Here is a 17,071-nt window from a genome sequence, read left to right as displayed (position 1 = left end):
TAATTTGCCTTAAACCTATCTCTAGAGAGCTTATTGCCCTGTTTTAACCCAAGCTAAAGGGCAAAATTGCAAGGATTTGAGCTAGTGCCTTTGTTCCAATGGTCCAAACTTTTTGTCGGGGTTTAGGGACGTGCCCGAGAATTTTTTAAACTTGAGTTCTTCTAGTAGGTCACTTTTCCTGCATTCTCATGTGATGTAATAGCACATTTAACTATGCTACAATGTCAAATTTAATCTCCTAGCACTTACAAAAATTCCACATGAAATCACATGTGTTTAAGTTAACATTAGAATTCATGTAAACATTCCATGTGTTTTATGTGAACCTCTACATATAAATTTATTTGAATTCCACATTTGAATTGGGAACATGCTAATGTTCACAAGTGTAATAATTAATAGGCAATCGTGTTAAGCTTCAAATATTTCAAATCTGCAAGTGAAATTTCATGTCTCACTGGAGCAAATTGATATTTTCTGTGTAAACACATATAAAGATTTACAATAGAAACCATTGACTATTCACCAACAAATTTCAAAATAGTCAAACCATGAAATTATATATTGATATGATATTTAGAAAGTTCCATGTACATAAAACTTTACTTGATAAATGAATAAATGACCAAATAAATGAACAAATGAACAAATTAACTGGTAAATCAATACCCAATCATTAACAAAGTAAATAAATAATTAAATATAATAATGAACAAATAAATAAATAAATACACAATTTATCTGTCCAGTTAATTCAGTTTTTAGCACATTTCTGTCCTCTTGTATTAGCAATTTGCTTATTTTAACACTTCTATATCATAACAGCCTTCACCATGGCAGGTGTGGCCCATGGAGGACATTGCATTACATGGGCTACAAAAATGTAGACAAATTCAATTAGTAAAATGATTTTAACTTTCCAGCAACAATTTTACCAACATGTTGAGCAGAACCAGATTTTGAGGGGAGTGTACTTTTCCCAAAGATCACTTCAACATCCTTTGAAAATCGATGCTTCGTTTTTTAAAAACAAAAATTATTTTGATTCATTGTCAAAAACATCCAACAAATCCTGATGTCTTGAACTCTGAACAAACTTATCATGGCTGATAATTGGTAAAATAAACATGCAATTGCAAAGCATGATCGAATTCTAAACATGTTGTGTTAGATTTGTACTGCTAACCATACGTCCCACGCAAAGGCAAACAATCAGAACTCTATGGCAATGGTAATAAACACTACTGTATTAAATAACATCAGTTTCAGAACCAAAATAAAAAAACCGTATTTTTTGCTACAAAAAAACAACAAAAAATACACAGGTATTTAGTGCCGCTGTAAAGACCAAGTTGTTGAAACAACGATTATACTATTTTTATTTTGGTCAAAAATCTTGGAGCAAATCTACAGCCTTCTAAAGACTACTTCCGCTTTTGTCTCTTTACATTAATCATTATGCGCGATGTTTACAATGGATAAATGTTGACATCTAAAAAGGCCTACTTGTTAAGTAGTAAACACGCTGGAAAATAATGTGTTTAGTTACATCCAAAAGTGCGTTTTCTGAAGATTTCAATTATATCTTTACTTTTGTGGCCCAAATTTGTGAAGCGAATCTACCGCCATGTAAATCGACTGTGAAGGTACCACAGGATTTAAGATAGTACGCTTTTTATACGGTAAAACGCTACAATTTACTTGTGTTTCACATCATCTGAAACAGTGTTTTCCAAGGATTTTAAGTAGGTCTTTATTATCCTGGCCCAAATTTTTTGAGCGAATCTACAGCTTGAGAAAGGTAGAGCAATTTTGCGTTAATTAATATGATTTGGATCCCATTGGCAGCCTCTGCCTTTTCCCAATTACAGAGAAGTTAGAAGTTCTCAATTTTTTCTGTCCAATTAGTATTGACAATTTAAAATCAAGGACACAGCCATCTTTCAATGGAGGGGCATTTGATTTCAGCCAACTTTACTGGATCATTCAAACTTATTATAATGAAAGGCAAAGACGCGAGCACGCACTGCTGAACACAATGATCTCAATATTTAAATAACATATATTTATATATGGAGTTCACTGGCTGAACATAACTTCATGTACCGGTACCAAATGTAGCTAAACCTTATGTGGACAGTGCACTTGGTTCATGTTTAACATCAAAAAAAAATTATCCATTTAACAGGTAGGGTGGAAAAATGAATTTGTTGGGCAACTACTCGAGTCTCAGCTCGATTTCAAGTGATTGATTTCAAGTCAAAAGTACAAGTGAAGCCAGCTCCGTATTCTCCAATTCGGAGTACCAACCTTTAGCGCCAACTGCCAACTGAGCCGACTGGCTGTGGCTCGTCATCATCCAGCCCGCGTTAGCCTTTTTGCCTCTGTCAAACATGAAATTTCATACTGTTACGGACAAAAAATGTAAACTATGCTCATTTTGAGAAGATTGTGTCTAGCAACAGTTTTGCATCACTGGTTATGCGGCTAGATGAATTTGTTTAGAAACTATTAGTCTCCGCTGCATATTCAAGTAGAGCCAGCTTCATATTAGCGGCTTGAGCCACCAATGTATAGAGGCTGAGTGGCTCGTCCTCACGCGCGCAAGCCGCGCATCATCACAAGCTTTTCGATTTTTCAGCCTGTTGATCTGTTGACAAGATGGCGTCTAGTGCTGATCATCATGAGAGAGACAATGAAGCCGTGCGACAGTGCGAGGAGTACATAGAAACTCACAACATTCAACCTATATTGAAAGAATCTATTTTTCAATTGTGTATGTTAAAACCGTCTAATCCCTATAAATTCCTTCGTGAATATTTTGAAAAACTCGAGAAGGTTCGGCTGTTTACATTGTCTAACTCTTGCGGCTAGATTGTTTATCTGCCACTATCTCTCGTCAACGCTCGAAGTGTGATATTTTTTTTCCTACAAAATGAAATTTAGGAAAAGAACAGCAGTCAAAACGAGGATGAGGTTCGCGAAGAAGCTGAAGAGACGGAGAGTAGATTTCCCGACGAAGAAACTCGTCCTAAGCAACCTTTGCGCATGAGACGTCGTGGCGGTGTTAGTGCTAGCGTTATTTCTGAAGCAGAAGCGACTTCTTATGTTAAAAAGGTAGGTTACAAAATGTATGAGATGGTTCACCTCAACTACTACTTCACTAAATATGTCAAAAGTTTTGCATCGGTCTGCGCTGTGTGTAGTTACATGTATATTTCATAGTTTATCATTTTAATTTTTAGGTCGTCCCGAAGGACTATAAAACCATGGCTGCCCTGTCAAACGCGATTGCAAAGAACATCCTTTTTTCGCATTTAGATGAAACTGAAAGAAGGTAATCGCGTGCGCGCTCATTTCTAAGCTGAAATTCTAAGGTTGTTCATTCCTTGCTGCAATTTGCTTGAACGAATTGTTCTCCAGCGGTTGTAGGTTAAACATTTTTTATGAACTCATTTGACATTAAAGTAAATGGTTCGAACCCAAGAGTATCATTTGACATTTCCTAAGACATTCTCGTGCAAATGTTAAGTTTCTGTCTCTTGCTTTTGTATTCCATCACTCATCACTCATCACATGGCTGCACTTATACAATATTGTTCTCTAATGGTTATTATCGAGTGTTAACTTCGATCAAATTAAAAGATAAAACTTGAAAATTTTCTATATTCGCCGAAGCTCCTGCGCTACCTATTTGCGATCTAATTCATTTACAAATGCTTATGTTGGACCTTGTCAGGTGCAAAACCTCATGATGTATGTACAAGTGATTATGTACATTATGTAAAGTCAAAGACCCATTCTCTGACCCATTGCCAACACACAAGTTTTAGTCCTGCTATGAAATTTTAAGAAGATGATGTAGTAACTAGTGACTCTATTCATCATTGTGTACACATTTCTCTTACAATGTTGTTTTGTGATTATTTGCCTCATGCACCTTCAACTTTTTCTGAAGTGTGATAATCAATTTGAAGATATTTTAGTTCCAAACCACTTAAAGTAGTGTTTACAAATAATGTTTTTCTTATTCTAGTGATATCTTTGATGCCATGTTTTTAGTTAAGCATAACATTAGTGAGATTGTTATCCAGCAGGGTATGTAAGTTTTTAATTGGTGTCCTTATTCTCTACACAAAGTAATCTTTTCCTTTATAATAGGATTTCATCACAGTGTTTATTAGTTTTCTGTTTCCTATATCTTGTGGGCACATTTAGGTGAAGAGGGTGATAACTTCTACATTATTGATAGTGGTGAAGTTGAGGTATGATAAGATACTTTGCACAATTTGAAGTAACAAGATGTTGCTTAATAAATGCTTAGTTTATTATGTTTTATAACTTTTATATTAAGGTGTATGTTAATGAGCAGCTAGTGTCAGTAATTGGTGAAGGGGGTGCATTTGGTGAGCTTGCATTGATTTATGGTACTCCAAGAGCTGCAACAATCAAGGTTTGTAATCCTTTTTCAATGCTTAACTGAAGTACTACAATGATATACGTAATTGTACAGCAAATGCCAAAATCATGTTAAAAATGTTCTTTGATATATAATGTTTATAAATTCTTTACCATTTGTGAATTAAATTTCAGTCTATGGATTGTGCAGATTAAATTTTGTTACAACTTTAAACAGATTTTTCAAAAAATCAAGCAATGCACACACTGTTCAGTCTTTTTATGACTTCATTTACTTTTTCATATTGTTGTTTGTGACTACCCCAACCGAAATGTCTTCATGATCACCTCTTGCAAACAGTATGTGATATGTACTGTAGCCAATGGAAAATTTATTAGACACACTTAGCTATCGCAAAGTAAAATTTGAGTGGTATCTGTTTTTTGACAATGGCAACTTTTAAGTTAAACTTTTAGTTCAGTCGAGTATGATTTTGACTGTGCCCCACCTTGTCTTTAGGCCAAAACTGATCTCAAGTTGTGGGCCATAGATCGGGTTAGCTATCGTCGTATTATTATGCTGAGCCAGATTAGAAAGCGAGAGCTGTACCAAAGTTTCTTGGAGAAAGTGTCAATTCTTGAGTCTTTGGACAAGTGGGAAAGATTAACTGTGGCAGATGCCTTGGAACCAGTCTCATTTGATGATGGTGAATATGTTGTGGTACAAGGCGAGCAGGGAGAAGATTTTTTTATTATTGTTGAGGTAACTGCTTTAGCATATTTTGTGTCGAAACTTGTCTTTCAGTACCATAAATGCTCGTTTTAGCGCCGCAATTATGATCGAAATATTAAACAGATTTAGATTTGAGGACGCGAAGTCTAAGACGACGTGAGTATAGCGTTATCTGTCGTAAACATCCAGTTGCTTTACTTCCGCTGCCTTTGCGACGTCGTCTTAGTGTTTTTCACGACGTGAAACATGCTATTTTCACCATAGAGATTATAAATAATACTAGAGGTGGCATTGTAATATAGTTCAAAATATGTTACGCGTTTTCGGTGGGCAAAATCGATTCCCGGATGTTCAGCTAGAGTGGCCGACTGTGATTTTTTTCCTTTTTCGTATGTATTATGTGTAAATACTATAGTGAATACTATCACAATCGTATTGTTGAACAATGCTTTCCTTTTTATCGTAATTTTAGATGGTTTAAGCCATTTGTATTTTGCAAATTATGCTGTGTTTCATTTATACTTATTTAGCAAATTATATAAGTCCGTGAATCATTGCTTGATAAGAAGCCATTGAGTTCTATAAGACCTGGAGGGGGAAAGGGGCCTGCACCCCGTGGTCAAAAACATGGCGGTAATGGCGGATTTTGGTTTGCAAAACGTCCACTTTGAGAAAAATGTTTAACATTCGCTCCCTCCCGAAACTCTATTACTGCTTATATTAATGACAACCTGCGAAAACAACCACGATACCGTAAGCATAAAATATTGAAAATAATGCTTCAGGTTTTTGTGAAATAAACACACACATTTAAATGAGGTAAATCTACTGTAAAATAACGTATTTTTTGTCAAGTAATGCTTTAGCTATATTAGAAATAAATATCAAACGGCATTCTTTACACTGTCAATGTGTCGTTAAGCTTTAATGCATAATCCCATGCGCATTACTTGTGTTTTTGACTGTTTGTTAACAGCTTGGTGCAACTGTCTTTCTTGAATAGATGGGTAAATCTTAGTTAAAATGTCTAAAAAGGAGTTAGAAAAAGTTAGCTTACCCCTACGACTTAAGTCGACTGGAAATATATTATAAGTAGGTATGTAATTTTTTTTGAGTTTTTTTGGTAGGACTGATTCTGGGTGTCTTATAAGGTATTATGATATTCTGATAAATCTACTGAGAACTTATGACATATATATATATATAAATATACAAAGTGTATATACAATGTGCTCTCCCGGCTATCACCATATTAAAATGGTGACTCCTCCACATATAAGCAATCAACAAGATAAATAATTTCGTTTTTATTTTGTTTTAGATAAGTTTTTCTCAACTATTATTCTCAACTAAAGTGTTGTTTTTTTCCTCCATAATCTCTTGAATTATCAGCGACTATAGAAACAAATGCCAAATAACTCAGTAAAATCGCATAAAAGATGAAATTCGTTTTTCGTAAAAACTTGTCGTCTTCTCATATAATCTAAATCACTCTTCTTATGAAAGACGACGGCATCATCGACCCAGATCGCCTAAGTCAACTCACGTCGTCTTAGACGTCGCCTCCTCAAATCTAAATCTATCTATGTTACTTTGCACCTCGACACTATGCCTACGGTACTTGATAAACTGAATAATGTATTTTCAACATTAAGAAAACATTCATTCCAGTGGCCCAAGCTAATGGCAAAAGCAGGTTATATTTGAGAGAATAAATTGTATTTTGAACCAAGTTCTAATAAAATGTTTTGTCTCTGGCAAAACTACCCCAATTTTACGTTGATTAAGAATGTATGGCGAATGGCTCTCTAGTGACTAAAAATTTCTTGTGAATACCTAGTGACTAAAAATTTTGAATAAAATGGTCTTTAAAGCAAAAATGCGGCGTAAAAGTAACAGAACCGGTTTTGTGTTAACGCAACACTGGAGCGAATTTGTTTGAAAACTTTGCTTTTGCTGCAGCGATACTACTTTTTTCTTCAAACTTGTCGAACGAAAACGCAGTCAAATTTTGCCGTCACTCTTTCACTCCTGAGTAAAATAACCGTTGTCTCAACTCTTATTATTTTTAAAAGGGTATTTGATAAGTAATTAAAAAACATTTTACTCTTTCCTATAGAGTTGTAGAAGCACTTGTAAAAATTTGCGAGAAGCTCGACATTAATTGAAAACACTCGCACTTCCTGCTTGCCACGCCACGCAATTTTTCATTTTTCGCAAATTTTCCGATGAGGACGAAGCACGAATCTACTATTCCATCATGGAAATCGAGAACGAGTAATCTAACTGTGTTAGTGTAGTCATAGCTACTAGTCTTCATAAGGAAAAGGCTTGCTATCGTTTTCTTAAATTCGTTGACACTACATTTAGTTTTGATATTGCACATTAATAATTTTACTGAATTTTGCACTAAAAAAACGAATGAGTTTTTCTCAGTGCATGCTTTGTTATTAATTGGATTTTTGTTGTTCTACCTTTTATTATTTTAAAGTTGTTTTTATTGGAAACTTTAGCCTTCTCTAGAATTGCCTGTTGAAGTAAAAAATCGAGTTTATCGTAAGAAACCTGGATAGAACACGCGACGGCAGGGTTTGCAGCCATGTTTTTTCGCTATTTGCTATTTATTGCTTTGCTACCACTTTTACTACTCACTCTCCATTGAAAATTGGATAGCGAGTAGAGTAGCCAATCAAACTAAAGCATTTGCAATAGCATACTAGTATTGTTCTGTTAAAACTCTATAGAAATCATAGAAGGACAAATTGTAAAATGGCCATCTGAAGGAAGGCCAACACGACTGTAGGACCTCCTTTTCTTATTTAACTTACTCACAATTCACAAAGATTTTTCGTATTATTTATTTTATTACATATTATTACCATAATCTCGCCAGATGATGGAACGTAATTGTATCTAATAACAAAAGTTTGCCAACCTGATTTCATCGGATCATATCAAATAATTCTAAATTAATCGAGACTTGTCTTAAGTTGAAGTTTGATGTAACTAGATTCTACTTGTCATCAGTGAGGAACGAAGGAGTCACTTCAGAAGCCTCGGCATGCACAGTTTGTCAGCCTTCAATATGAGCGATCACAAGAAGAATCAGGAGCGAAGAATCATCGGAGGGAAAAGTTTCAAAATATACGCAGATAGACTTAAATCCAGGAATGTGACTTCTTCGTTCCTGACTGATGACTAGTAGAATTCAAATCAAACTTCAACTTAAGGTAAGTCTCGTTTAATTTAGAATTTTACTGCGTCAGCAATCTCTACGTCATTACGGAGTCACATAGGACTTCAAAGTCTTGTGATTGCGAAGTGATAAAATCTTCCCCTGAAATATTTCTTCAGTAACGCTTTTTTCAGTGAACATAACAATTTAAAGACATTGTAAACTTAGTCATCACTTTTTATCACCTTCACACTGAAATTTTCGTCTATTATATTTTGCAATAAAATCTTGGAAAGATGCCACTGTTTGTCGATCCTGCAGACTACATAATCTGCGAAAGGTTTAGTCCTTTAGGGTGGCATGCTAAAGTTACTGCTGCTCTGGCGCTGTGCTTCGTGAATAATTTGTCAATAGCCCCATCTAGCCCCAGTGTCTTTGCGAATGGTGGTGTGTGTAGGGGTGCCTTCGAAGACATAGTAAATCTTTGCTTGGTTTTGAACAAATTGGATTTTGTTAAAACAGCAAGAATTTGGTATTCCAAGGTTATGTCGGCCACTCCGGTAGAACGCAAATCCCCGTCGCTTTTTCTTTGGATATTTTGCTCAAAACAACTCCAATCACACTAAACGGGGGAAAGAGATAAAAACTAAATGACTCCGTGTTATGGAGAAAGCATCTATTGCAACTGCCCGAGGATAAGGTGGATATGCAACATAGGTGGGAAACTGGTGATTGATACGGGACGCAAATAAGTCAATATCTGGTTTGACTTGATGTGTAGTTGTGCTTAACTCATTGGTTACAAAGTTGTTACTGCCAGGAATATGAGAAGTGCTTATCCATATGTGTCTGGCTATGCACCATTCCCACATTTCTTTAACTAAAACTATTACAATTTTCCTGGTTCTGGAGCCCACTTTATTTATTATGCTCATTGCTACCGTATTGTCCACCCTTGATCGAATGTGATCATATAACGTTACATGCGTCTTGTTCTGGCTAAATGTTTTTAGGCCTAAGAAAGCAGCATGGATTTCTAAATAGTTTAGGTTGTTTTTTTCTTCTGAGCTATTCCACCATCTCGTCGTGTTGCTTTTATCATTATTGCCCCCCGCAGCCTTAGTTTGATGCGTCTGTAACAATGAAAAGTGTGACCTCTTTGTGAGACATTACGTTGCATGAAGTTGTAACGTTGCTCACCTACTATTTTAATTTTTGCAAGCAGATGGGAAAAGTAGCTATTATCATGTGCAACACTTCAGAGCAAAGCGTCATGATAGTAAGCGCTTTCTATTTACTCTTTAGTTAGTTTTACAGTCATTGTTATTGAATTCAACACAAATCCTAAATTGACTATTTCTGTTTGAGTGATAAATGCTGACTTGTTAGGGTGAATGAATCCAAGCTCTGTTAATAACCCTGTTATGGTTTTTAAGTTTTTCTCGTACTTATTGTATCTTTGACTCTGTAGATACAAATAATCTAAGTGGCCCGATGAAACATATTGCTTGTGTAAGGTTGCTAGGGGAGGCTTTATTATTGTCGAAAAATCCCAATCCGTTTGTTAACCCATTTGGTATACAAGTGAACTGGTGAAAACGATCCTTCCAGACAAAATGCAAATAGTTTTGGTCGTTGTCATTCTTTGCTACTGCATATTAAGCGTCTTTAATGTCAATTGATACCATAAAACAATTTTGTAACATTAATTTCAGTATTGTGTTATGAGATACCATTTTGAAATGATAGTCTGTAACGTTTTTGTTGATCTCTTTAAGATTTAAAATGAGCATACAACTTTCGTCGTTTTTTGGTCGCAAAAATATCGGGGACAGTGACTCATTTTCAGTGAGTGCAAATTTTTTTATCACTTCTTTTTTGGTTTTATATTGCGCTTTCAATAATGGGTTATCCCTTTTTTTCTAATTATAGCACGTCTGTACGAACGTTGGTAAGGTATGTCAGTGCATTCAATTGACATACACCTAATATGAGACAGTGTATTTAAACCTGAGGTGATTTTTTGTCATGCAGAAAAGCAATCAGACAGAATTTCCTCCTAAAATTTTTCACAAATCTTTGGTGATGTTTACTTAACCACTGTAAGCATCCAAGTTTTTACCTTTTGCTTAATTTCTGTCAGTTGTCTGATTATTTCCTGTGTTTCGGTTGAATTTTTAGAGACTTTTTTTGAGTTTTGGTGTGTCCTCTCAGTGAAAATCCTGTTTGGTCTGCCTTGAAGCTGCCCCCTGATTAAAGCTATTTCTATCTGAGAACTTGGAGGAATATGATTTCCTACCAGCTGTATAAGGGATAGCAAAAACTGAATTAAGTTTGCTTGTTTCTTTAGCATCCCGCATTTTCTTTAGTAAGTCGTGTCCAAAACGCAGACTGCTTGTGTTTTCAATGTTATAGCATATGTTAGCGCATTCAGCTTGCAAAATCAGTCTGATCTATGCAGGAGCGCCCTAGGCTGGATATACCTCTATGCACAAAGGTCTAACAATGCGACAGAATCTACACAATTTGTTTGTAAGTTTTTTAATGCATTTGTTGAGAAGGATTGAAAAAAAAATCGTTTGCAACACTCACTCGTATGTTTTCAATACTTCTCATCTGGTGCATAAAAATTGTACGCACTAACCAACCACGACGTAATCTATTAATATCAAAGAGTAAAGGCTAAGAAAAAAAGGAGAAAATGCATGAGAAATTACATAGAATGATAATGGTCTCCAACCTTCATCACAGACTTTTGAGAGTAAAGAGGAGCCAAAAAAGAATATTTCGTGCAAAGGAGCATGGGAAACATAAGAAATCCAGTTAAAGTTCTCAGCCCTCATCACAAATTCCAGAGGCTTAGCATAGTAAAGACTGTGCAAAGTGGAATAAAGGAATCAAATTAGAGCGAGTAAAACTTCCGACCTTTCAACTCAAAGACTCTAAGCTAACCACAACTAAAGCTATGGAAAATAAAAAACCAGGTGATTTTCAATTGCTGCAAAGTTTAACATTTGAATTCCATGATATTGTATGACAATGTACTTTTCATGACAAACTATGGTGAAAGCATAGTGTCATTCTAATGTGCATTCTAATGTGCAACAGTCAGTCCTTAAAGCATTAGTATTTTGCCATGTCTGCCACTTGTTTTTCACTTGGTCCTTCACAACTATAATTCCACCAACAACCACCATGAGCAAATTCATGTGCGCTTAGCGTACCTATTTTGATGTTTGCTCTCAACAGCGCGGCCGTAGTACTGAATAAATGCGCATGCCGAGGCTTTTTTATGTGACTCTGTAGTGAAGTAGACAGGTGACACAGTAGAATTGATGCCTATCATAACTATACTTACCACTTGATGGTTAGATTGAAGTATGAGATACCCGGTGCACATTTTTGGGTAGCTTAGAATCGAGGTACCGAACAGAATTACCTGCATTCTGGAACTTACCACCTAGCATATTACAATATCACTTCAAGGAATTCAATTTTTTGGCACCCAACCAGTCATTCTTATCGAGTACATGCAAAATTATTTGCTTTTATGTTAGTTTACTTTCAACATAATGATCTATTAGCAATTATCATTAAGTTGCCATGCCATTTTCATCATCATCATAAGCAAGTAAGTATATTGTCTAATTTATGACGAACATTTTTGGAGTGCTTAAACCTGCACATGCTAAAGATTAAAACACTATATGAAGATAATGAAATGCCTGAAACAGGAAATAAAGAAACAAGAGCAGTGTCCACTAATGCAAAACCACAAGTACGTTCAACATTTGTGCAAGAAATATAAATAAACAGAAATAAAATCGCAACTTGCAACTATATAATAGTGAAATCGAGACGGAATGTTTGTATATAATTTGCCATATGAGTTGAACAGTCTAAACTTACGAGTATTATGGCTCCAGCGGACTATATAAGTGTTGGTACAGTTGTGACGTCATTTGGCTTGCCAAGTGCGCTGACATTTTCTCTTCGACAAAAATCGCTGTTCCATACAGCCAGCTGGTGTCAAGTTTATTATTTGATATAATTATTACGCTCCATCGGCTAACGAAATTTTGAAGTAATATGTATGATAAAATAAATAATACAATAGGCCTCCCATACACGACAAAATCAAAATAAACTTTTCTCGCAAGCTGGCTTTGCATCTGTGCTATTCCATTAACTTCATGGTATAGCTCATGTGCCATTCCAATTTTTTTATTGTAATCATAGAAGAACAGAGGTAACCAAGCATGTAGCTAAGCTATGTATGTTTTGTAGATTCGATTGCTGCGAGTGCAAAGAAACATTAGCTGAATTTGTCCATTTAACTGTCTGCCGGGAAACAATGTTTAGCTAGATAGACACTTACTTTTTTCATGGTTAATTCGAGACGTTCTTTCTGTTGACTAGGGAAATGCTGTCGTGTTACAAAGACGTAGTGCAAACGAACCTTTTGTTGAAGTTGGTAGACTTGGACCATCAGACTATTTTGGTTAGCGTTTGTTTTGATTGATTAATCCACCTATTTTTCTCTTTCATTCATTCATCATGTTCTCATTTTGATAGTTAATTTTGCGTAGTATCATCTTGTTTCCCGTTTGGTCTTATCATGACGTTGTTATCATGAAATTATCTCGTAAGTCTTCCACATATTCATTTTCAGGTGAGATTGCTTTACTCTTGAATAGACGTCGTGCGGCTACTGTTCAAGCCCAAGGATCTTTAAAATGCGTGAAACTTGATCGTCAGAGATTTGAACGACTGCTGGGCCCGTGTGTCGATATTTTAAAACGAAACATTGAACAGTACAACAGTTTTGTTTCGTTGGTCGTGTAAAATTTATTGCAATTTCTTGAATTCAAGAGTAATCCATCAATTGTACATCGGCCTACCAAGCTCATATACTGGTTTCCGAAGTACCCTGACCTAGGTACTTGTTGTACATCTAGAAGGCGCATAATGACTTGTATATTACACTCAGCGTTAAGAAATTGTTTAAAGTGAGTTCAGGCTCGTTTCCAGTCAGGCTTGATGATTTACCCTGAACCCTATTTGATGCACGGAATTATATTTACAGAGGTCAGTACTATCCGCCAAAACAGCTGCTATGATCGATAAGCATTCCTTGTTGTAATGAGGCATTCCATTGTGTGGCACGTTTTAATCTTGACCATTTTACTTTAGATTTGAACTTTTTGGTTGGTCAATACAATCACATAAATTTGCTTAATTACATAACAGATTATATCAGAAAATCTAAAATTGCTAGAATGATTGTACACGAGTTTTACTATTAGCAAGTGGATTATGTTTGACATATATTGAGAAATTAAATAATTCTACCAGGAAACTCGACTAAACGCCTCAAATCTTTGTGGCTGTCTGTTAGAGGACGACTATCATCAATATCTGTTTGGCAAAAATTTCTCGTCTGATTTTGTAAGCGTATATTTAATTTCAGTTATGAGTTCGCAAAGTTGAATAATTTCGTTTTCGTAAATTTCGATGATCAATTGCGAAAATTGCTGAACAGGCAACGTTCAAAGGCAAGTAAATTGCTAACATCAAAGCTACTGTTTGACTACAACCCTTTATAGTGTTTCTTACGTTAAAATTTTTTGATGCTATTTTTACTGAAATTGGCCAAATAAATGATGACCAATAGTGATTTAAAATTGACCAACAGTTCTGTCGACAACGAGATAACTTCTAATGACATAAGTAAAACGCGTCTAGTTTACGAGCTATAGATGGATACGGCTGACGCCACATTTTGCTCTGTTCTTCATTAGTTACGTGAAAAGTGTTTCTGCTCAACTATATTTTTTGAAACATTAATGAAACAGATATTCCTAAAATAAATGGCTGAATACTATTAAAGGCAATATTTCATTGAAAATTTTGTCTATTTTATCTATAAGTGATGATGGTGATGCTGAATATAACCTGTATGTAGTCAACATAAATATGCCTATGATGACGAGCCTTTTGATGGTGAAATACTCAATCACTGCGGGTTTTTGAAGGTGGAAACTAGTGAATTTACACTTTCAATGATATATCCTACTTATCTATCTTGTTAAAAAGTAGTGCCCGATGGGAGGCAACGAAAATCGTTTTCTAAGCAACGTTTTGTGCCACAGAATACGGCATATGAAGATCGATGAATACCGATCGAGATCGAATTTTGCCATTGATTTCCGTTAAATTAGCTGGGCACGGACACAGAGGTCTAAACAATACTTGAGGTGGCATCGTAATATAATCTTCAGGGTGTCCACATAAATTGTAACACACATAAATTAATTATGTATTTGCTAAAGTTTTTATACACAGTAATGTAATTTGCATTCAAAATTGTTCAGTGAACTTGACAGTTCTGCGCCTCTGGAACTTACTAGGGCTTGTACAGTAAAACAAGTTAAACTTGCCACAAAAACGTAATCATATTTTCCATAAATTGAAAACCTCCAGAAGAAACTGCAGTCTCTCTTCTTTCTTGAACATACATATTAACTTGCTTGATATTCATGTTATGAAAATTAGAAGCATCTTTGAGCCTTGGCTGTAAAGCAATCGAACTGCTTCTTTTTTGAAAACTTTCGAAACTTTGGAGATTTGTTAGTGATCTACTAGTAAATTTGACTTTGAAATCAGTCCTTCGCAGGGATTTTTCACACATCAGTCATAAAACACAGGAGGCGCTTCGCACCTGGGGGTCCGCGGCATTCTCCCCTGGGAAATTTTGAATTTCAGAGCCTTGGAAATGCCATTTTCAGCGTTTTAGAGCAATACAAAATGCATTTTGTGGGCATCGTTTTTGCGTAAAAACAACACATTTTGCTTACGTTTTTTTCAAAAAAAAAAACATAAGTGAACAATACTTGAATGTTTTGCCAAATATTTAGGCTCATTAGCATGTCTAGGAACGTAAAATTTATTTTGCAATAATGATATTCAAAAACAGATATAGTCTTTAAAAATTTCTACCAAGTTGTCAGGCATAGGCCCCCCTAGAGACCCCCATTCAAACCTCTATGCAATGAGTTAAGTTAGAAATTTGGTACTACAAGGACAGTTCATAGATGTAGAAAAGCTCAAACTTCAAACCCTGCAAGTTTATTGTAACCCTTTACCCATCTCAACATACAGTGCCAGCAAATTCATCTTTTGAGAAAAAACTCAAAATTTTTTTCTGCCAAATAATAAGCAAAAATTATCAGAGTGAAAATTTGCAATTTAGGACAGCTTTATGCCATTAATGTTTATTAGGCATTTCACTAGACTATTATCTTCTGTAAGTATAAGCAAGGTGTGCTATATAGCAATCACCATTGTATTTGCGAGTACAAACAGAATGTTACCAACATGCTTTTAATCATATAATTACACGAATGTTAAAATTGGTTCATGTGTCATGCTTACTGGTTATGATAAATATCTTTTCATATGATCAAAGCTTGTTTAAATGTAAATCTGAAATAATTTAGTTTAGAAATTATAATGATCTGAAAAATTACCTAGTGATCATGAAAAATACTTTGCTGTTTTGCCAAATTTCAAGGTTTATCTGCATACGTAGGAACACATTTTTACTTTATAGAAAATGCTTTTCATACATCAATAGCTGTAGATCAACGCACCTTGACAACTCAAATGAGGTGTTCAGTTAGAAAAGGGGACAATATGTGACATGCCACAACATTTCATGTATGTGAAATGCTCAGGTTTAATACCATTCCAGTCAAATTGTCAAAATAAAAAGCTTCATGGATCAGAAAAGACTCAAAATTACAGGTTATAGTAAACAGCTTCTCATGTAATCAATGTTAGTTTTCTCAAATCTTAAACAATGTGTAGTATAACTGTCCAATGGTTGAATGAACAATGATCATCAACTAAAAAGCCCCAAACACTTGTTTATGATAAAGTAAATAATAGTATGGCACCTTATGGCTACAGATTTTTTGTCCATTGAAATCTATTTGTAGGAATGTGGGATTTCGCTGCCAAATAACGGCCACGATTCCCCAAGCACTAAAGAAATCATAGCTAAAAGTCCTTCGGCAACAACAAGTTTGGAAGCATCAATCTGCTTACCATACGCCATATTGACATAAATCGCATCACATACTCGCATAAATCGACTTTGATATTTAACATTCATACATACACTTCAGTTGTCCTTTACTTACGATTTTGGATGTAAATTTCTGCTGATAAAACTCAAAACAATGTTAGCTTGCTTCTGAACATCAATGACTGAAATGTCGCTTGCGAGATCGTCTTTGCCAAGCATTTACAATTCATCCATAAATTTTTCACCCTCTGGAAAAAATTCACAGTTTGGACAGCAGCATTCATGTCAATATATGAATTTGTAAAAGATTTCCATAAATTCCATCTGATTGTAGTTTACTTTCTATCATGCTTTAGAAAATTACTACGAAACGATCATACATTCAATTCAGACAGTGAGCTTGAAAATGTTAGTTCAGTTGGCTATCAGTCGAAATCGGTCAAACCAATCACAGTAAGACAAAAATTTAAACAAACCAATTACACGATAGCAATTGAACACTCTTATCGGTCCGGCCACCCCGCTTATCGGTCGAGATTATTCCAGATCTGGCTATTGACCAATCAAATGGCTTAAATAAGCTTTCTTGAACTCCGTTATCGGTCTAACCAGTTGAGCCACCCCGCTTATCAGTCAGCCAGTTAATATAATTCTAGATATGTTTTTATCTACTGAT

The 17,071-nt window shown here is 35.3% G+C and overlaps 1 protein-coding gene and 1 long non-coding RNA gene across 4 annotated transcripts; one reads left to right on the top strand and one right to left on the bottom strand.

Annotated features, from left to right (window-relative positions):
* Positions 1 to 314: 314 nt before the first annotated feature.
* Positions 315 to 2,589, bottom strand: LOC124456388. Its single transcript, XR_006952239.1, has 2 exons — positions 2,311 to 2,589; positions 315 to 873 (listed from the first exon to the last, which is right to left on the bottom strand). It is a non-coding gene; the product is annotated as an uncharacterized LOC124456388 (long non-coding RNA).
* On the top strand, positions 1,366 to 13,665 carry LOC124456386 (cAMP-dependent protein kinase type I-beta regulatory subunit-like). 3 transcript variants are annotated; one of them, XM_047006848.1, is made up of 9 exons: positions 1,366 to 1,646; positions 2,947 to 3,117; positions 3,246 to 3,337; positions 4,037 to 4,098; positions 4,219 to 4,265; positions 4,355 to 4,453; positions 4,919 to 5,161; positions 12,726 to 12,807; positions 12,979 to 13,665. In XM_047006848.1, exons 1-9 carry the CDS (start codon positions 1,536 to 1,538, stop codon positions 13,149 to 13,151), a joined length of 1,080 nt encoding a protein of 359 aa, XP_046862804.1. In that variant the 5' UTR covers positions 1,366 to 1,535; the 3' UTR covers positions 13,152 to 13,665. The 3 variants fall into 3 exon arrangements, with proteins under 3 accessions (XP_046862804.1, XP_046862803.1, XP_046862802.1); XM_047006846.1 differs by lacking the exon at positions 1,366 to 1,646 and adding an exon at positions 2,622 to 2,838; XM_047006847.1 differs by lacking the exons at positions 1,366 to 1,646; positions 12,726 to 12,807; positions 12,979 to 13,665 and adding exons at positions 2,596 to 2,838; positions 8,142 to 8,529.
* Positions 13,666 to 17,071: the final 3,406 nt, after the last annotated feature.

This window comes from Xenia sp. Carnegie-2017, unplaced genomic scaffold (genome assembly GCF_021976095.1).
Source record: "Xenia sp. Carnegie-2017 unplaced genomic scaffold, XeniaSp_v1 HiC_scaffold_47, whole genome shotgun sequence".
In the NCBI taxonomy this organism is placed as follows: domain Eukaryota; kingdom Metazoa; phylum Cnidaria; class Anthozoa; order Malacalcyonacea; family Xeniidae; genus Xenia; species Xenia sp. Carnegie-2017.
The sequence above is the reverse complement of the archived record's forward strand: the minus strand, read 5'-3'. Positions and strand labels throughout refer to the sequence as shown.

Bases quoted from the DNA above. Each gene is read 5' to 3' on its own strand.
- LOC124456386 (XM_047006846.1), top strand. From the start codon at position 2,662: ATGGCGTCTAGTGCTGATCATCATGAGAGAGACAATGAAGCCGTGCGA. The intron at 3,338-4,036 runs GTAATCGCGTGC...TTCTTATTCTAG, and splicing joins TTAGATGAAACTGAAAGAAG to TGATATCTTTGATGCCATGT. The intron at 12,808-12,978 runs GTTAGCGTTTGT...ATTCATTTTCAG, and splicing joins TGGACCATCAGACTATTTTG to GTGAGATTGCTTTACTCTTG.